The sequence below is a fragment of the Anopheles stephensi genome, unplaced genomic scaffold (genome assembly GCF_013141755.1).
Source record: "Anopheles stephensi strain Indian unplaced genomic scaffold, UCI_ANSTEP_V1.0 ucontig129, whole genome shotgun sequence".
NCBI classification, from domain to species: Eukaryota; Metazoa; Arthropoda; class Insecta; order Diptera; family Culicidae; genus Anopheles; species Anopheles stephensi.
This window is the reverse complement of record NW_023405046.1, coordinates 1-21,695: the sequence shown is the minus strand read 5'-3', so window position 1 is coordinate 21,695 and position 21,695 is coordinate 1. Positions and strand designations below refer to the sequence as shown.

The following is a 21,695-nucleotide window of genomic DNA, read 5'->3' as shown; positions in this document are numbered from 1 at the left end:
ACTTCGTCGTTTGGTTGCACGCCGCGGTCAAATCAGGGAACTTCACTCCGACAATGCAACCACATTCAAGGGAGCCGCGCACGAGCTGAATCGCATCTACAAGATGCTTAAATGCGACGAACACGATCGAGCTGCAATATTTGATTGGTGCGCGACGAATCAGATGAAGTGGAAATTCATCCCACCGAGAGCGCCGCATTTTGGAGGTTTATGGGAGGCAGCGGTGAAAGCAGCTAAAAAACACATCATTAGAACCATCGGCACTACAAGCATCACGCAGGAGAACATGCTTACCTTGCTTGCCCAGGTAGAGCAATGTTTAAATTCACGGCCAATAACACCTTTATCCGATGAGCCGTGTGATTTAGAACCACTGACACCGGGCCACTTCCTTGTCGGTGGCAATATGCAAGCGGTACCAGACATCGATTACACCAATACGCCGAGCAATCACCTGAAGGAATACCAATTGGTACAAAAACATCTCCAATCGATTTGGGCCCGATGGTATCCGGAGTATCTGCAACAGTTACAAGCCCGGGCCAAATATTGTTCCGGTAAAGCAGCCGTCCTACAACAAAATCAATTGGTGATTATTAAGGAAGACAATGTTCATCCTACCTCTTGGCCCATGGGGCGCATCGTTGCAGTACATCCAGGAAAGGACGGGGTAGTTCGCGTTGTTACACTGCGCACTGCTTCAGGGAAGCATATCGTCCGCGCAGCTAATCGTCTAGCTGTTCTACCAAATCCAGACCCGCTAAGTCATCTTGAAACCACGGAAACCACATGCACTGATTAATGCGCACTTGTAAACCACGCTACATTGTTTACATTCACAAGTGTCAATCACGGATCAAGATAAACAAACACACGCCCACACGCACCCACATATACACACACACACATGATAACAGGCAGATAGGAGATAAGCATTGCGTCAGGAGTACACGATTAGTTTGAATTCACATTTGCATGAAATTTAAAGAAGTTCCTTCTTTGGTGGCCGGGAATGTGGGAATTAGAATAATTATATAATCTTGCATGCATTTGAACTACAGGATTTAATATTACAATTTTCGAGCATGCATTTAAATTTCACGAATTAAACAGTAGACAATTAAGGATTAAGATTAGGACTACTCGACTGTTATACACTTACACGAACTACTCGAATTACATGTAAATCATTATGGACAAACGAATACACAGTTGCAAACCGACCAGCGATACGAGTGCACACAGTCTCACTTCAATCCTCAAAATATATCACAACCACCCCCTTTCGTGAACATTTTCACATTTGTTGGTCCTTCGAACCGGATCGTGATATACGGAGAGGAAGTTTCATTCTGCAACCAAGAGTGGAACTCGGTATACGGAAATTGTGCAAGTCATTACGTGACAAATTCGCCATCGCATTCGGCCCCGCGTCAAGGGCAACGGTCGGTTACACTCCACCATTTCGAATTTCGCGCCAACGAGTTGTTCGTTACCGTCGTGTGATATTTCGTGTGATATTTTCGAGAAGCAATGGATAAGAAAATCAAGGCAGTGCAGTTGAAGAAAAGGATTGCTGTGGAAAGCATTAAATCCATGGAGCGGTTCCAGACGGATTTCCAACCCAACGACGCCCAACAGATTCCGGAGGTGTTAGAGAATTTGGAATCGCATCAGGCAGGGTTCTTCGCCGCTATTTCTAAACTGGAGGAACTCGACGAAAGTGATGCAACAATCGAAGCGTGCATTATGGAGAGAATCCACTTCGAGGAACGTTGCAGGAAGCTGAAATCATTTTTACGTGCAAATCAACCCAAGGAAGAAGGAGCGGTCAACGATACGACAGGTTTGGCTTCGTCGACACTCGCTTTTGGTCGACCGCACGCACCAAACCTACGCTTACCCAAAATCGAGCTTCCAACGTTCGATGGAGATCATACGAAATGGCTGTCGTTCCGCGATCGCTTCCTTGCTATGATCGACGCTTCGCCTGAGCTTCCGTCCATCGCAAAACTGCAGTACTTACTTTCATCGCTAAAAGGAGAGGCTGCACTACCCTTCGAGCACACACCTCTAACGGAAGACAATTACGCAATCACATGGGCTGCTCTGCTTAAACGGTACGACAACTCGCGTCTACTAATCCGTGAGTATTATCGGAAAATGCACTATCTCCCCGGAGTGCATTCGGTGTGCGTGGATAAGCTTTCCCACTTGGTGGATGAATTCACGCGCTTCGTGAACGGATTAGTGAAGTTAAAGGAACCGGTAGATTCGTGGGATACACCGCTGTCGAATATGCTGCTTATGAAGTTAGATCGGGAAACGCTGTTGGCTTGGGAAAAGCATTCGGTACACTTCACGCGGGACAAATACAAGGATGTGATCGAGTTTGTTCAAGATCGGATCCAAATCTTGAAATCGACCAACACTTTCGTGATGGATCAAAGCGCTGGTGGTACCAAGGTGGCCGGCAACAGTCGGCAGCCAGTGCAACGACGGTTCATCGCGTATGCAGCTACTTCTCGCCCGGCTCCTGTTCCTTCGTCTGCCCTCATCCAACCGCCAAAGTGTCCACTGGAGTGTTCCGAAGGTCACACTTTGCGCAACTGCCCAGTGTTCACAGGTAAAGAAGTTCAGCAACGACGAGACATTGTTGCAACGAATCGACTGTGCTGGAATTGTTTGAGCAGCAATCATCAGGTGAGGGAGTGTAAATCGGAATTTTCGTGTCGCATATGTCGGGAGCGTCATCACAGCTTATTGCATCACACTCCACGCTACACTCCTCCCACAACGGTTACAATGTCTGCTCAAACGGATGACGACAATGTGTTCCTTGCAACGGCAAACATCCAAATCAAGGATGACTACGGCAACATCCACGAAGCAAGGGCTTTATTGGATTCGGGTTCCACATCGAATTTCATCGCGGAAGACCTAGCTCGAAGGCTGTTGACCAGTCGCAAAAGGGTCAACGTCGCTGTTTCGGGCATCGGCAATTCGGTACAGCTGGTCAAGGGTTCGATCGTCGCCACCGTTCACTCCAAGACACAACCCTTCTCAACGGAAATGGCGTTCCTGGTTCTGGACACGCCATGTACAAACATTCCTACTTCACCAACGGACATCTCTTCATGGGAAATGCCGGATGTGGCATTGGCGGACAGCACCTTTAATCATCCGGGGCAAGTCGATATCGTCATCGGAGGCAATACGTTCTGGGAGCTGCACACCGGTCGCAAGCGCTCTATTGGCAGAGGCAAGCCGTGGCTGATTGAAACCCGTTTCGGTTGGGTTGTCAGCGGCATCTCTCATCATATATCAGCCGGTCCGCGGCTGTGTCATCTTTCTGCACACGATGCCACATTGGAGGAGATCCTGCATCGATTCTGGGAGAGCGAAACCATAGCCGAGGATCCTGTGCTATCGGTCGAGGAGAATGCTTGCGAAAAGCATTTCGCTGCAACAACTGTTCGCACTACAAGTGGAAGGTATGTCGTTCGTTTGCCTTTTAACCCCAATCCTAATGTCGTTTTAGGAGAGTCGAAACAAATAGCTGATCGTAGATTGCGTAGTATGGAACGGCGGTTGAACAGTAATCCTACAATGAAAAAGGAGTATGCCAAATTCATGAGAGAATACGAACAGTTGGGGCATATGAAACGACTTACCAGTCCTGCAGATGATTCGATAGATCACTATTACCTTCCACACCATGCCGTTGTTAAAGAGTCGAGCACAACCACGAAGGTTCGCGTCGTGTTCGATGCATCGTGCAAAACGTCGAGTGGTTACTCGTTGAACGACAAACTCATGGTGGGACCAGTCGTTCAAGAAGATCTCCTATCGATCATCCTTCGGTTCCGTTCTCGTGCCATCGCATTGTCTGCCGACGTAGAGAAGATGTATCGGCAAATTTTACACAGTCCCGATGATTGTAGATATCTGCGCATCCGGTACAGAGAAGATCCTGCTGAACCCATCTCAACCTTTGAACTACAGACGGTTACGTACGGCACAGCATCAGCTCCTTTTCTAGCTACAAGGACCTTGAAACAAGCTGCTATTGACAACAAGGAAGAGTACCCGCTGGCAGTGAACGCTGTCCTAAACGACTTCTACGTTGATGATTTGTTAACGGGTACCGATGATATCTATGAAGCGATTGAAATGCAGAAGCAGATATCAGGCATGTTAAATTCAGCTGGTTTCACACTGAAGAAATGGGCTTCAAACCGCACCGAAGCATTGCAAACCGTGCCGTCTGAAGATGTAGCAGTTCAACTAACGCATGAATGGAAGGATTCGAAGCAGGTTTCCACGTTAGGTATCATGTGGGAACCAGCTGCTGACACTCTACGTTTTCGGATCGATATACCACCTACACCATCCCGCATGACAAAAAGGCTAGTTTTGTCATACATAGCTAAAATATTCGATCCCCTCGGGTTGCTGGGTCCAACGATCATCATCGCCAAAATGTTCATGCAGCAACTGTGGGCTCTAAAGCAGAACGGAAGATCGTGGGATTGGGACAGCGAGCTACCATCGCACCTACAGCAAGAATGGTTGAACTTCCACTCTACCTTATCCTCACTGCGCAACCTGAGAATACCACGGTACATAGCTCAACGCACGGCCACAAGTCTGCAAATACACATCTTTGCTGACGCATCACAACTAGCATACGGCGCTTGTTGTTACATCCGCGCTGAAGGCTTGGAAGGAGTCACCGTACAGCTGCTAACAGCCAAGTCGAAAGTCGTCGCATTATCTAACTCACACTCTATAGCTAGGTTGGAATTATGTGCAGCGCGATTGGCCACACTCCTACACGAGAAGGTGATTAATTCACTGAAGGTTTCTGCTACTACAATCTGTTGGACCGACTCAATGACTGTACTTCACTGGTTGAACTCCGTACCAAATCGCTGGAAGCCGTTCGTAGCCAACAGGGTGGCTAAAATCCAGCAAACTTCCGGCATACAGTGCTGGAAGCATGTTCCAGGCACCGACAATCCAGCAGACGACATCTCGCGTGGCTTAACACCAGAGAAACTATTGGCATGTGAACGCTGGTGGCACGGGCCACATTGGTTAGCACGCAACGCTGAAGATTGGCCACAAAACACTTCACCACCAAACGAGGCTGAGAGCGCAGAGGAGGAGAGGTTAACTTCACCACGGGTTGCAACAACATCTACAATCTGCGAATTTCGGAACAGGTTGTTTTCCCGAATTTCGGCTTACCACACACTGCAAAGGGTTGTTGCATACGGCTTGCGCTTTATTCATAACGCGAAGCTTCACAAGGGAAATACGGCACATTCAAAACACATACCACCTCTCACTACGGACGAACTCAAGGCGGCAGAACTCAAACTGTGTTACCTATCACAACGAGACACTTTCTTCGAGGAGATACAAGCCCTACAGAAGGGCAAAGAGATTCCAAAGAACTCCAAACTGAAGTGGATCTCACCCTTCATCGACATCGACGGGATCCTGCGCATCGGTGGCCGGCTCACTAACGCACAACTAACAGAAGCAGAAAAACACCCGGTCATCTTATCTTCAAAGCACCCACTTGCCGCACTACTAGCTGTTTCGATTCACTTGCAAAAGTTGCATGCTGCACCACAATTGCTGCTATCTACTCTGCGCCAAAGATTTTGGATTATTGGTGGTCGCAATTTGTGCAAATCCGTGTACCACACTTGCCACGCGTGTTTTAAGGTAAAACCAACACTCATCAAACAAACTATCGCCGATCTGCCAACATCACGCGTCACACCAACAAGGCCATTCTCGGTATGCGGAGTGGATTACTGCGGGCCAATCTACCTAAAACCAACCATCCGCAACAGAAGTCCGATCAAAGCATACATCGCTATTTTTGTATGTTTTTCAACACGAGCGGTACACATCGAACTGGTTGGCGATTTAACCTCAACAGCATTCATAAATGCACTTCGTCGTTTGGTTGCACGCCGCGGTCAAATCAGGGAACTTCACTCCGACAATGCAACCACATTCAAGGGAGCCGCGCACGAGCTGAATCGCATCTACAAGATGCTTAAATGCGACGAACACGATCGAGCTGCAATATTTGATTGGTGCGCGACGAATCAGATGAAGTGGAAATTCATCCCACCGAGAGCGCCGCATTTTGGAGGTTTATGGGAGGCAGCGGTGAAAGCAGCTAAAAAACACATCATTAGAACCATCGGCACTACAAGCATCACGCAGGAGAACATGCTTACCTTGCTTGCCCAGGTAGAGCAATGTTTAAATTCACGGCCAATAACACCTTTATCCGATGAGCCGTGTGATTTAGAACCACTGACACCGGGCCACTTCCTTGTCGGTGGCAATATGCAAGCGGTACCAGACATCGATTACACCAATACGCCGAGCAATCACCTGAAGGAATACCAATTGGTACAAAAACATCTCCAATCGATTTGGGCCCGATGGTATCCGGAGTATCTGCAACAGTTACAAGCCCGGGCCAAATATTGTTCCGGTAAAGCAGCCGTCCTACAACAAAATCAATTGGTGATTATTAAGGAAGACAATGTTCATCCTACCTCTTGGCCCATGGGGCGCATCGTTGCAGTACATCCAGGAAAGGACGGGGTAGTTCGCGTTGTTACACTGCGCACTGCTTCAGGGGAGCATATCGTCCGCGCAGCTAATCGTCTAGCTGTTCTACCAAATCCAGACCCGCTAAGTCATCTTGAAACCACGGAAACCACATGCACTGATTAATGCGCACTTGTAAACCACGCTACATTGTTTACATTCACAAGTGTCAATCACGGATCAAGATAAACAAACACACGCCCACACGCACCCACAGATACACACACACACATGATAACAGGCAGATAGGAGATAAGCATTGCGTCAGGAGTACACGATTAGTTTTGAATTCACATTTGCATGAAATTTAAAGAAGTTCCTTCTTTGGTGGCCGGGAATGTGGGAATTAGAATAATTATATAATCTTGCATGCATTTGAACTACAGGATTTAATATTACAATTTTCGAGCATGCATTTAAATTTCACGAATTAAACAGTAGACAATTAAGGATTAAGATTAGGACTACTCGACTGTTATACACTTACACGAACTACTCGAATTACATGTAAATCATTATGGACAAACGAATACACAGTTGCAAACCGACCAGCGATACGAGTGCACACAGTCTCACTTCAATCCTCAAAATATATCACAACCACCCCCTTTCGTGAACATTGTCGTAAATGAGATGCTGAACCATACCTCATTTCTCGCAGAAAACATGTTTCGGGAAGCGGCAAACACGAATCGGTTAATGAATCGGGCTGGTTAATGAAAGCGGAGCACAAGATAAAAATTATGTTTTGGATGTTATTTTTTTATTTTAGTGTTGTAATCGGTTTTTTTAAATTCCATCAATTTTTATCTTAAGTAATTTAGGCCATTTCTATAAATCTTCTATCATTTTTTTAGCGTCCATAAAAAGACATTTTGACATAAAAAGACAACGAAATTTCAGTGAAATGAAAGCAAACATGAACCTTAACAAAGAGCGAAACTTGCTTCCGTCTAAAAGCGCTTTTACAGTAGATAAGATAAGGCCGAGCAGAGCTGTGTAACATGTGTGGGTACTCCACTCATTTCTATAAATATTGCTGCAGAGTACAGTTCGTTGATAAGAACGAGCATCCACCGAAATACCATCCAGCAATAAAGTGAAAAGTGTTTACAGTCACTAGATAACAAATCTATGTTGGTGTAAATCGGTACACTGCCGCTTAGCTGGTGATAATTTTTACCAAGAGTTTGTTATTCATCAATTTTGCGTGGTGAGTGACAAACGTATCAGTGAAGCGTCTCATCTTCTCAAAAATGTACATTTTTTACTGGTATCAAGTTACAGTGAAGAACGTCATTTCCATTTCCAGCCTGGAAAATCATTTCATCCGAAACCTCAAACAACCCACCCGTGGAAGCTAACAGTAGGAGAAACAATTTCCTGTGTTAAGTCAGTGTTTTCATTCTTTTTTGAAGATTCTAACTTACGTGGTAAGTAATGTGCAAAAAGCAACAGTCACTACTTCAAAACACAACGAAACATTCTGCTTAACATACGTGGAATAAATTACTGTAGATAGATTATTTTCTTTGACCTTCCTAATACTAAGACCAAGATTATGAGCATTCAAGAAATGTTATTTGCCGGACAGTGTAGTTTGTTCAATAACAACATTCATGAATCAACCCAATTGAATCTAGAAAAAAAGACGTAGATATTATGCTACGTTGATAGATGTGATGGTGGCCCGTTGATAGATGCGACAGTGCGCAGTGGGCATTTTCTTTCCCAACTGACATTTTATAGCAGGCTTATGGCGTTTTTCGAGTTCTTTTACCTAAATCTCGATACTAAATCTTGCCTTAGAGAGCAGCAGATTTAGGTAATTTTAACAGTTCGAACGCGTGGTTTCACGTAGTTTTTTCACCCATTTTCTTCGGATCCAAGCTGTCATAGGCCAGAGGCGCTATGGCAGCGCAAATCAAAACAAAGCAAACAATAACACTAGGATTAGATTGTGATATGAATGAATGATTTTTTATTTATTACACAAACCCGTTCATGTTTCTCACTCTCGTCGTAAATGAGATGCTGAACCATACCTCATCTCTCGCAGAAAACATGTTACGGGAAGCGGCAAACACGAATCGATCATCACCGAGTGAATCTCCAGGCTACCGCAGCTCACCTACACGCAAATACACGAAAAATCATAACACTATCTGCATTTAAACACCGGGTCATGCGCTTCGGCTTATCCGTGCGCGTGCGACGTCCTCCCCCCATCACATTCAGAACACGACTGTCGCTCAGCGTGCTCAGGGCAGAGCGAATAAGAAAAGAGAGAAGCAGAAATTTGCAGGGGTGTCCAGACGGTTTATAATGCGCGCTGCATGCCAGTACCAAAATGGCGCGCGAGAAACAGTTCGAGCGCCCCTGCACACGTGTGTTCGCTCTCTCGCACTCAGGGGCTCTCAAGCGGAGGATCATGGTTCGAGCAGTGCACGGCACATTGCGGAAAGCGAGAAAATGTTTGAGCGCCACTGCACGCGAGAGCGAACGGGTGTGTGCTGTGCTGCTCGTTCCAACGGCAAACTGGTATGGTGCTGAGCTGCTCTAAGAGCGTAACGAGCATTCGCGCATGAAGCGAGCAGTTATGGCGAGGATCGGGCAATTTTTTTTTGAAATTTAAGCTTTTTTGTATAACAGATGTTATGGATCAACTGTTTCCTTTGTAGAGTGCTAATTATTTGCTCCCACTTTTCTAAAGGAAAGCTTCTTCGGTGCTGCTTAAGCTCAATAGAAGCGTAGGTCTAAACTACCATGACAATTGAACACTAAACAGCAAATATTACCATAGACAACAATTCATACCGGTTGAGTGTTTTTTTCTTATTTGCTGAAGGTTTTGTCAATGATATGTTGATCATAAACAATGGTTTGCTGACTACATGCCATACTTTACGAGCATTCTAAACAGTCGACCATCGAAGATATCATCACAACTCCTATTTCATCAAAAATTCCATTATTAAGCGGTTGACCTTGGCTGAAACAGTAAGGCAGTGGAAGGCGGTTCTGCGTCAAACGTTGCGTTTTCTGAAAATTTATGGATTTAGATAGACGCCGTCTTTGACGCTGAGTGAAAATAACATAAGTTTGATTTTTACGCACGGACGCAGTACATCAATCAATTGACAGTTGTAAATGTGAAAATTTGTCTTTTCTACAAACAATTTCGGAAGAAGTCGTAAACATTGCAAAATATCGCTCAAAAACAAGTTTCTGATATCTCTTGTGCCATAAATAAATGTGGTTGCATAAAGCCTCTAATAAAAAAAAACTATACTCTAAAAATTTTCCGCTTTGCAATGCAGTTTGGCTGATATCAATCTCATTTGACAGCTAAATAACGCAAAGCTGAACTTAGAGCGATTACCACCCTTGCGTCAAGCTTACTTACTTACTTATCAGGCGCTACAACCGCTTTGCGGTCTTGGCCTGCTGCAATAATCCTCGATACCGCTCACGGTTTAGCGCCGTCGTCTGCCAATCCGTTATCCCGGCCGTTCTTGCGGACGCATCAACGCCATCACTCCATCTCAATTTGGGCCTACCACGCCTCCTCGGACTCCTCCTAAAAGGACTTTACGGGCTGGGTCGTCCAGTGTCATTCTCATGACGTCACCAGCCCACCGGAGCCTGGCGAGTCTAATTCGCTGCACGATGGTGAGATCATCGTACAGCTCGTAGAGCTCGTCATTGTAGCGGCTCCTCCATTGTCCTTCCACACATACAGGGCCAAAAATCCTTCTGAGCATCTTCCTCTCGAACGCGGCTAAGAGGGCTTCGTCAGTTTTGGACAGAGTCAATGTCTCAGAGGTGTATGTGAGTACTAGGACTATAAATGTTCTGTACAGTCCCAGCTTCGTCCGTCGCGACAGGTATTTAGGCTGTAGTATGACCGGTTGGCAGCCAGCACCCTTGCGCGTAACTCAACATCAATGTTGTTGTCGGTGCTGACTTTTGACCCCAGATAGGTGAAGTTTGATAGGTCGAAGGTACGGTCACCTATTTGTACATCACCCCTGCGTAAATCAGTGTAATTAGCAGGGCCGCTAGTGGTGCTCTCATCATTTTGATTTTCGCCTCGTTAATCTCCAACCCGAGGTTCTGTGCCGCACGCTCGATCCTTTGATAAGCTTCTGCTACATAGGAGAGCCTCAAACCAATGATGTCTATGTCATCAGCGTATGCCAGGATCTGGACTGACTTACAGAAGATGGTCCCCGAAGTATCCACCTCCGAGTCGCAGGTGGCTCTCTCTAGCGCCAGATTGAAAAGGAGGCAGGCAAACCCATCTCCCTGGCGCAAGCCCTTGGTTGCAGCAAAGGGCCCTGAGAGTTTTCCATCCACCTTCACCTGACATGTGATATTGGCCAGTGTCATTTTTACAAGCCTGGTAAGCTTGGCCGGGATTCCTAAAGAGCTCATTGCGTCGTACAGTTTTACCCATGCTATGCTGTCATAGGCGGCTTTGAAATCAATGAAGAGATGGTAGGAGTGGAGCTGCTGTACCGCCATCTTCTCCAAGATTTGCCGCATCGTGAAGATCTGGTCAGTGGTTGATTTTCCGTTTCGGAATCCTCTCTGATAGTTCCCGACTATCTCTTCAACGAATGGGACAAGTCGATCTTGTAGGAGTAGGGAGAAGATCTTGTAGGCGGTATTCAACACCGTAATACCCCTATAGTTGCTTCACTCTAGCCTATCTCCCTTCTTGTATATGGGATAGATGATACCAAGATTCCAATCACAAGGCATCGATTCGCTATCCCATACCTCAGTAATAATTTGATGAATTTCCTGTTCGTGTGCTGTACCACCGTTTTTGATCAGTTTGGCTACTATTCCGTCGGTGCCTGGTGCCTTGTTGTTCTTGAGCCGACGGAGGGCCATTCGTGTTTCATCTATGCTAGGTGGCAGTAGCATGATATCATCTGCTAGTGGAGCCTCTAGCTGTTCGTTGAACTGATCATTTAGCAATTCATCAAAGTACTGAGCCCATCGCGAGAGGACCTCTGGCTGGTAACTGACCAGATCCCCATCCTTATTCCGACAGCAGGTCACCTTAGGTCTAAAGTTATTTCGGCGACCTGCTATCTCCTGGTAAAACTTTCTTCCTGGTCCGTAACGCACTTTGATTTCTTGAAGTTCCCGCACCCGCTGCTCTTCCCAAAGTGTTTTTTTGGTGCGGTGAACTCTTTTCTCTTCTCTCCTGAGCCGTGAGTATTCCTCTGCGCATGCCCGCGTTCTATACCGCTGCTGCATTACTCGGTATGTGCAGTTTTTTCGTCACTTTTCTACAATCTTTGTCGAATCAGCTAGCGCTTGTTTTTAGAGCGTTCCACCGTTCACTCGTAGTTTCATATTCGTTTTCTGGTAGTAGAGCGCTCTCCTAAAGCGGATTTGAATGCCTGTTGGACGTGACTGTCCTTTAGGGAGACCGTGTTGAGCCGAGCCTGCGTGTTAACTCCGCGTCAAGACATGCGTCAAAAACGCAACGCGCGAGCGCATACCACTGCCTAAGGAAGGTGAAACACACTATAAAAGAGTTGGATTTTTTTGGGGGGGTGAAACAAAACAAGTGAAGAAAGTTAAAATGCCTTTTGCAATTGTGCATACTGTGAATGTCGTTGGATGTAAGAAAATATCGGTTGTTCCGGAAGGATGGGTATTAGAACCAACCATAAGCAAAACAACTCTGCTTTGGCTTAAAGTTAAGAAACACTCATCTCTTCATAGTCTTCATAGTAGCATTCACATCATGGCATAAGATATTATGTGAAGTGAAACGCCGAAACATAGATTCTAAATATTAAGCGAACACGATAGCAGACGAATTGAGTGGCATATCCTCGTCGCAACAAGAAAATGGATTCAAAAGCAAAGCACCAAAACCGAAAATTTTGTCTTTCCGGCATTTGCACGATAATTATGGTTTGTAGATAAAAATGCTTCACAATCTGATGAGGTAATGTAAATTTAACGGTCGGTTTACCTTTACTTAGAAAGTGACAATTACACATTAAACGCCACAAGCACTCCCACTATAGAAAATATTTTTCAAAGTGCGGATGGAAAAAAGATGGCAGAAGAAAAGCACGAATCTTGTTAAGAGAAAAACAAAGATCCTCCGATATATTAAAATATGAATGTATTTGATTATGAAACAATGATTATTGGGGATGGCTTGTATTTCATTGGCATATTGAAATCAAAGACAGTATGCAGTTTTTTTTTCTATTCTAGATGTTAACAACAGTTCAACAGCTGCATCAGTTACAACGCTTGAATGCACAGATTGTAAAAAAAAACTTCATCAGGAATTTGGAAATTTGAAATTTGAAAAAGAATTTGGAATTTGGAAAATGGAAATCTAAGCTTAACAACTATGTAAAGGATTTAATTTCATGTACGCAAACATTCAAATTTTGTTAGTCAACGTTGATCCCAAAACAACTAAACATCGCTTTCAGGGACATAATGATTTCGATTTTAAAATGTTAGATAATACTATGTATGTTGCTGATGAGATACTTTTCGTGGCACACACACGTCTTTGAATTCGTGCACTAAGTTGTTGAATATCTTCCCAGCTACATGGCAATATGCTTTTTAAAGTTTTGATGAAAACATGGTCATAGCACAATAAAAAATAAAAAATGATCGTCAACGTCCTCACTCTAAACATCCTTCAAACCCACTCCGCTTGCATAATGTAAAAAAAGAGCTGAATTCAGTACCCTTCCAGTAGCTAAGATGTGCCAACTTATGAAAAGATCTATGAATTTCTATGAATGAAATGCAATCTTTGAGAGTACAAGTACAACTCGTTGCAAATCTTTGGTTGACCATTTTGTCGATAAACCGAAAGTTCCATCACGCCATCCAAACAGGAGCCGTTTTGTAAATCCGCCATATAAATGATGCAGCGGATCGGATTAAACAACATCCTTTTCTTCTTCTTCATTGGCACTACAACCTCGAGAGGTCTTGTCCTGCCATTTCTGGCTTTCTGTGACTTGATTTTATCCGCACCAAAGTAGCCAGGAATCAGTAGGATTGGGGTGGTCCGGTGGCCGAGGCGACAGCGGCGCCGGTCTTAAAAAGTCAGTTAAATATAGTTGGTATTCATATGAACATTTTTTTTCAATTATGACGGCTTGACGCCGTATGGTCAGCACCGCATTTGCTGACGAAGTACAATATCTAAAGAACACAAAAAATTACCAAGGCATTTCCTCCCTGATATTTCGCCTTATCCCGGGCGTATGAACATTTTATTTAGTTACTTTTCACGAACGACCTAGCAGGAGCGTCGGCAATAAAGGCCCTTAACTTCACATGTATTGTTCTGGATGATAAACGCTTGCCATTTTGAATAAGAAAACTTATTTCATAAACTAGAAGGCATAGGTAAGCTTCTAAATCTCCAAGTTTAGAAGATCCACAAAAACTGCCACGGTCATGGAAGGAATATTAGGCATTTCATGAATGTTCATCAAAATTGGCCAGAAATGAGTAGGACTACTTTTGGATAATAGCAATCCATCAATCAATATGTTAAGTGAAAACGTATGTATCTTGAGAGAAATGTTCCTTAAAAACAATCTTATTCTTGTTTTGAGATTTTCTCTTGCCTGAAATAGTTACCTCCATTAATTGATAATATTTTTTTCAATTCCGTTGTGCCAATATTCTTTTCCTTTAATTTCAGTTGTTGATTAGAGTAGTTTTGGACCACACTTTGACGATATGCAGTTTGATATTGCTCTAAAAATCTTCAAAATCATTTCGATTGAATCATAAGAACAATTCTTTTCATCATTTCTTCGTTCACAATTTGATTCTCATAGTCACATAAATCTCAATCTAGGTCAAGTGATTCATCACCGTTTTCTTCGCTCTTGCAATTAAACGATAATTTTTCTTCAATATTTTCCTCGTTTAAAATAATTGCTGTTTATGCTGAGCAAAAATATGTAAGTTTATGTAAGTTAGAGTTTATGTGACCTCATGTTGGATTGTTTACCAATGAAAATTTGCTTATCTTACGGGCTGGTGATGCAGTTGCGGTGGTTTCATTCGACATCGCAAATATAGCAGATTTTGTACAAAAGACCAGTTTTTTTTATTCTTTATGAATACATGCTTTCCACACAGCTTGTATCACTTAACACCTTATTGTGAATGATGTTGAAAATGCCTTCTTGAATGGTGTTAGAAATGTGAGCAAAAACAATGCATGCTGTAAGTGTTGCAAAAGCTTCCAGTAGCCCAAAAATAGAATGCTGGCATAAAACAAACTTCGAACCACCATACGGAAGCTTTGATTGGCAGTATTAAATTGGAACGCGGATACTAGACAGAAGTTTTCAGGCGACGCACGGGTTGTAAGCAATTAAAATGTAAAATGTAAAATTAGCACTCGAGGTAAAGTTTAAGAGTGTATAAGCCCCCATATTCGGCTAGCAAGCTGTATTTTAAAGGTATTAAGCCGCTATTTCTTGATCAAAGCAACATTTTTTTTACGGGGAAGGATCCAAATTCACATGGCAGGACCGGGGTTCTAATCCCATCCATACCGCCTCCCTGTACGCAGAGCTGACTACTTTGCTATGGGTAAAATCAAGTCACAAAAACCCATAAATGGCAGGCCGAGACCGTTCAGGGTTGTAGTGCCATGGAAGAAGAAAAAGCTGCGTGGGAGTTTCTTGATGCAGCTGCTTATTTTCTTAAGGCACCATAACGGAATGCTATAGACGTAACGATCGTCAAACACCGAACCTCCTTCAACGGAAAACATATTTGGCAAGGATCGAGAGTGTCCTTGGCCAGTTCGGTGGAATCAAACTTCATTTACCCACAATTTAACAACAAAATAACGTTGCTCTACCACCGATTATTTCACTGGTCTCACTGGCCTGGACAAACATTCACTCAGCTTGAACAGACTCTAGATTTCATTCTCATTCATGTTCTGTGCTCGTGAAATTTCCCATTCTCCTCAATAACATCCTCTAAATGTATTTTTGTTCTAACTACTCAACCATTTTTACTTTACACAAATTGCTACCTCCTTTTTTTAGAAATGAATCTGGACAAGGAAATTCAACATTTTCACAATGAAAATACGATACAGCATAGCAAGAGTAAATCAGTAGAGCAGACTCCTACATCAATGGAGAGGTTAAAGACTCCAGTCGTAGGAACGACGCATGGAACATCGTATTCTTTGCTGATAGCAATGCTGACTGCGGTGCGTAGCTATCATATGAACCAAGTTCATGGCAATTTCAACTTTAGCATCACACTCGAAGACCCACAAGGAGGCAAATTCGACGATATTGTGTTTCATAGGCCACTAGAGAAGATATCATTATACATGCAGTGCAAGCATAAGGCACCAACAGATTCCACAACTCCAGAATCTACAACCACACCGCATACGTCAAGAAATCAAGAAACCATCGCCCAAAATTATTCAACCCAAGAAACCGACGCACAAATTTCTTCAGCTCCAGAGATCACATTACAAAATTCTACAACTCAAGAGACCGTCAACACACCAATCTTGCAGAACAAGAAACAGAAAGCAGAACAGTTAATTGTACCAAATGCATTTCTTGCACCTAAATCACCATTTTCTATTGCTGTGCACTTTAAGTCATTTCTTGAAATTGATCCCATTTTCTCGAAGAATAATTATTATTGTTTATGTACCAATGCCGTTATCGATCCAGATTTAAGGATTGAATACTTTTCAGAGTTTAATCCTAGCACGCATTACATATTCTCATGCTATCAGGACCTTGATGCAAAGTTTTATCAATTCAACATCCACAACCAATGGGAAAAACTCAACGAAAAGCTAAGAGATGCTAGCCTAAGCTATCTGGGAACATTATTAGCTAAATCTATTCATGGCCAACAAACGATGAACAGTAATACTATAATTTGTAACCTGTACGCTGTTTTAGTTAACAGCATAATCGAAAAATCAGACCAAATCATTGCAGTTTCTTCGCCCCCAGTCCAACACACGTACAAGTTTAAAGAAGCTTTTCAACATGCGGATAAATCTTCAGCCTTAGGTAAAATTCGTGAAGTATTTCTCACGGAGTACAAAAAGCTTCTACCTAAAAACGAATCTAAAGACAACGATGTTTGGAACGATATTCGACAAAAAGGAATCAAGATGGACTTAGATTGTTCGATGGCGGCTATGGAAGATGCGTTCAACTCGATGAACAACCAAAACTCTTATTTCACAAAGGTTGATGAAAAAATTGCGCAGTTTTATTCCGAGTTTGTGTTGATTTGCACTCCTGATGAAGAAATACTTCGCCGTAACGCGAAGCAGCTTCTTGCCGAATTGACAGATATTGAATCGGACATTGTTTTTGATACTCTGTGTACTTCAATATTTGAAGTCTTGAAATACAAAGAAGTGTTAGAAATAAACTCAAACTATGTGAATACGACATTTCAAAAACTGAAACGCAACATTTTTTACACTCAATTGAAAACATCAACCAAGGAATACATCGCAACGTTAGAGCAAAAGTATCCTCATGGTTTAATCGATCACAAATGGTTGGAAAGTTCTTGCTTCTTCCAATTTCTTTGCAATAAATCTGCTTTTGGAACTTATCACTATCGTAGCTCGGTTGATTTGAATATCAGCGCTATGATCATACTAGAAACTCTGAACGTACTGCAAACTCAATGCTTATTTATTTTTGAATCCAACTACCATCAAAGCAAAGCGTTGGAGGAAATTCTTGAAAATATCTTTGAATATAATGATTCAGGTCTGGGTTCGGTGCTGTACATAATTGTTGTTCTAGACATGCTCGTAATAGCCAATTACAATTCATTAGCTGAGATGACACGTCGTCTTGAAGAAAAACTAAACAATCATAAGCATAGGCTCATAATCTTGTCGCCACTCACAGCGAAGGAAGAACCTTCGGAAAAATCTTTACTAGTACGTGATCTTACTCAAGAGGCACGAAACCAGATATTCCTGGACAACAATCAATTATACTTCTTTGGTTCATCCACTTCAATTGAAAGTATAGTACAAAAAACAGACAAGTTATCCTTTATGTTCAAAGTTTTGGATTATTACGCGGAAACAAAAGCTACCGATAGGACAAACGTTAATAGGCACAACTACGAAAAGATCAAATGCAGCTATATACAACGAGATGTTGAACCTTACTCTCCATCAAGAGCTCTTGTTGGCCATTCTAATCGGGAGATCAAAAAATGTTTTGAATATTTAAAAGGCTCAATTGGACATCAAACATACACTTTTGATGAAATGATTCACGCATTTCATGAGCCTGTTTGCAAACCAGTATATGAATCAGTACAATCAGCTCTAGCCGAAAAAGAAGAACAACATGACATTACCAATCTGTTTGATAACGAAAACAGGAATAAATGTAAGGTTCTCCTGAGCGAGGCTGGTTTTGGAAAGTCAACTTATTTCACTTGGCTTGCGTGGCGTATAGCGGATTCTCAACCATCACTGTTTGTCGTGAGACTAAACGCGAATGAATATTGTTCCATATTTGATAGATTAAAGGAAGATCAAAATCAGCTTAGCGATTCAAAGTTGATACAAATACTGTACCGTTTGGTTTCTCTCGCGCTTGCTGAACCAAACTTACTGCAAGAAGAAAGTAGAGAATTGGGCGCAAGCTTATTGTGCTTCTCCAATGGGCAAGTCGTGCTCGATGAGAGTAAAACAACATGTCTACCTTTCGAACAACTCTTTCTCTTGCGTCTATTCTGTAGCAAATTCAATGCAAAGCAACTAGTCCTGCTATTGGATGCGTATGATGAAATAGTTCCCGATTACACTGACATTGTAATCAAGTGCTTCGCAGGGTTCAGCAAGTTTGATGGAATACGTAACATCTATTTTTCGAGCCGGCCATACGAGTTTCAGGATGATTTTAAGAAAGCTATTACAAATTGTAGAATCTTCCAGCTGAAACCGTTTTCTCATTACCATCAAATACTATCGCTACACAAACATTTATTAAGCGAGGTGACCGAGTATGAGCATTTGGAAAACAACTTTCAACCAGCTGTGTTGAGCGCTGTGTATAGTACTTTAATCAATCGTTTGGACGATTTAGTAAGTGCGCCACTCTTACTGCATTTGGCAATTGACTCATTATTACCAATCATCAGGCAGCATATAAACTTTTCATCGAACACAATTTCCCGCCTGGTTTTTTCAAACGTCAAACTTCAATCATTCGAAATTATCAAGTCCTTTGTAGATAAAAAATTGGAAATATTACACATAGACAAATCCGAGTTGACCATGGCCGCAACTAAGAACATCCATGTTAACCGTAAAATTAAACAATTCAACAAACAATTCGAACGAGTACACGCTATAATGGCAATATACGTATTATTCGATAAAAAATATGTCGATAAAATAGTATCCAAGCAAGAACTACTAGACATCATGGAAGAAATAGAGCAAGGAGATCAGAAGACCGGAATCATAGTCGGATTTAAAAATAACATTCCGCTCTTTGCTCATAAAACTTTTGCAGAGTATATGGCAGCTTTGTGGATATTCAAAAACCAGCATAAACTCAAAGATGATTCTTACTTCAAATCCCAAATGTTTTGGATGCGAGGCTTTGATAGAATACGCGAATTTTTCAATCAAATGGTTGTTAGAAAAAATGATAAAATGGACATTCACGTGGCTGTTATGAACAAATCGTTGGAAGAGGTTAAGGCGATAATTGAAAATGATGCTTCGCTCGTAACCGCCAGAGATTCTGGCGGTCGGATACCTCTGCTCTTAGCTTTGCAACACGATAACCATGACATCATGCTGCTACTGCTGGAAACGATGAGTTCGATCAATAAGATCGATCTGATTGATGCAAGAGATGATCTTTTCCACTGGAGGGCATTAGACTATGCTTTTGTCATGTGGAACAAAAATGCCATTAAAGCTCTTTTAGATTTCGGAGCAAGTATCAACATATCTACACTATGCGCACAACTGTTTTCAAACGATAACGACAATCTGTTGATACAAGCATATCATTATGTCAATCAATTAGCATCTGCTGAGGATCGCAAACACTTATCCGAATACACAGTGGATCATTTGTTAAAGGAAAGGAAAATTGACATAAACGATAAACGCGAACGTTTGGAGCAGTCAACAGCATTGCAGTATTGTATTGCGAAGAAAGCGTACGAACTATTTGAACAGTTTATTCTACATCTAGACAAGCCTGAGGAATATTTGTCTAGCATGGGAGACCAGCTCATCAAAGCCGCACTCGCCAAAAATGCGTACAACATTGTATGTTTTCTTGTCGATAAATTCGATTTGCATCCGCCACCAAAACAGAACAAACTCAGTCTGTGTGCAGCTCTACTATCAGCCATTGAGTTAGGTCGTATGAGATCATTTAAGATTTTTCTCGAGCAGTTGTGCCTTCTTCTGAACATCGAATGCGTTAGCGATACAACGATTGTTGTGGACGATGCCTTCGAAAACATCAAAACTAAATCATCCGACGAAGCTAATGACAAGTTTCCAAAGAGTTGCTGTGTACGAAAGTCCAAAACTGTATTATTACCGTTGCCAGAGTACAGCGACAAAAATGTTTTTGAGAAAGATCACCTTTTCGAAAGTCTTCTGGCCAGAGCAGCCCATGTGGGAAATGTGGCCATGATGAATTACGTCGTCCAAAAAATCCAAAAACCCATTACTAATAGAACTATTGTCACGGTCATGCGTTTAATGCCCAAGGGTAAACGATTGATACATGATCAATCTATTAAGGCTCTCAAATTTCTGCTGCACCAAACAACCGATCTGGAGAGCATTGACGAGCATGGTCGAAATTTATTACACATGACCATACAAAATGGCTGTTTCTTCATGGTGCAGTGTTTGATCGAAGCCGACTTTGACCGCACAATGATCAACAAAAACAACGGATGGAATATTTTCCACTACATTGCAGCAAGTGAGTCAAGTCATAATAATAGGGCATTCAAGTTACTTGAGCTCTGTGAGTCATTAGAGCATTCAGATCTAATTCAGAGTGTCGATGTGGCTGGCAATAGTGTTTACGAGACGGCAATTATTCATAACAATTTTGACATTGCAAGAGACATGATTGAAACAACTTTTATTGATTCAGCAACATTTAGAAAAGAAGACTTTGTGCTAGGATCTGTTGAAAGACTTGTGGAAAAACTTGACGAATTCAAAACGGTTTTGGATTATTTTAAATATTTATTTGAATTTGGAGATATTATGTGGATGAAAGCATACAGCACAATTCGAGCAAGCGTACTAGTTATATGAGCAGCTTTGCTTACATCAACCTTATTTTCTTAAATTTACTTACAAGAAATTTGAATAAACCTTACATGGTATTGTCAGGTGATCGAGAAGTGAAGATAATGATTTAAGTCCCCAATTATGCGAATAAAGCAAGAATTAGTAAGATCGATCAATAATTTCACAACGCAATAAAATATACATGTATTGGAAATTGAGATATGTACATGAAATCAAGAAAAAATGTATATAATTTGCAACCTATGACTACAGACGAATTGGATCGATGACGGATTATCAATAAATATCACTTAACTCTTCAGGCATGTTTTAAATATTAGGATATTACCGGCCGTGGTAGTCTAACACTCATGACGCTTAGGTTTTTATTCGCTGTGTGTAACCAAAATCTACAAAAAAAAAAAAAACAAATAAAATAAACTGGTTCACCGATTTAGAAAAGGAATTGGATTTGAATCAATTTACCCTCAATTTCAATTTAATCCCTCAGGATTTTTACCTGTTGCGATTGCAACACAACCAATTTAAGACGCTTTCAAAATGAGGACCTTGTTGTATACATCAATCGTCAGTCAACGTCAAGACGCTGCTGACATATACATCAGTTTCCATGATATCAGGTTAATGCTCTACTGAGTAGATGAAGCTAACCAAGTTCATAGGAAAG

At 42.2% G+C, this 21,695-nt stretch overlaps 1 protein-coding gene across 4 annotated transcripts; it reads left to right on the top strand.

Moving 5' to 3' along the window:
• Window positions 1-7,315: 7,315 nt before the first annotated feature.
• Window positions 7,316-21,499, top strand: LOC118515272. 4 transcript variants are annotated; one of them, XM_036061963.1, is made up of 3 exons: window positions 7,316-7,861; window positions 7,961-8,081; window positions 15,744-21,499. In XM_036061963.1, exon 3 carries the CDS (start codon window positions 15,746-15,748, stop codon window positions 21,029-21,031), a length of 5,286 nt encoding a protein of 1,761 aa, XP_035917856.1. In that variant the 5' UTR covers window positions 7,316-7,861; window positions 7,961-8,081; window positions 15,744-15,745; the 3' UTR covers window positions 21,032-21,499. The 4 variants fall into 4 exon arrangements, with proteins under 4 accessions (XP_035917856.1, XP_035917858.1, XP_035917860.1 ...); XM_036061965.1 differs by having other exon boundaries at window positions 7,936-8,081; XM_036061967.1 differs by having other exon boundaries at window positions 7,930-8,081.
• Window positions 21,500-21,695: the final 196 nt, after the last annotated feature.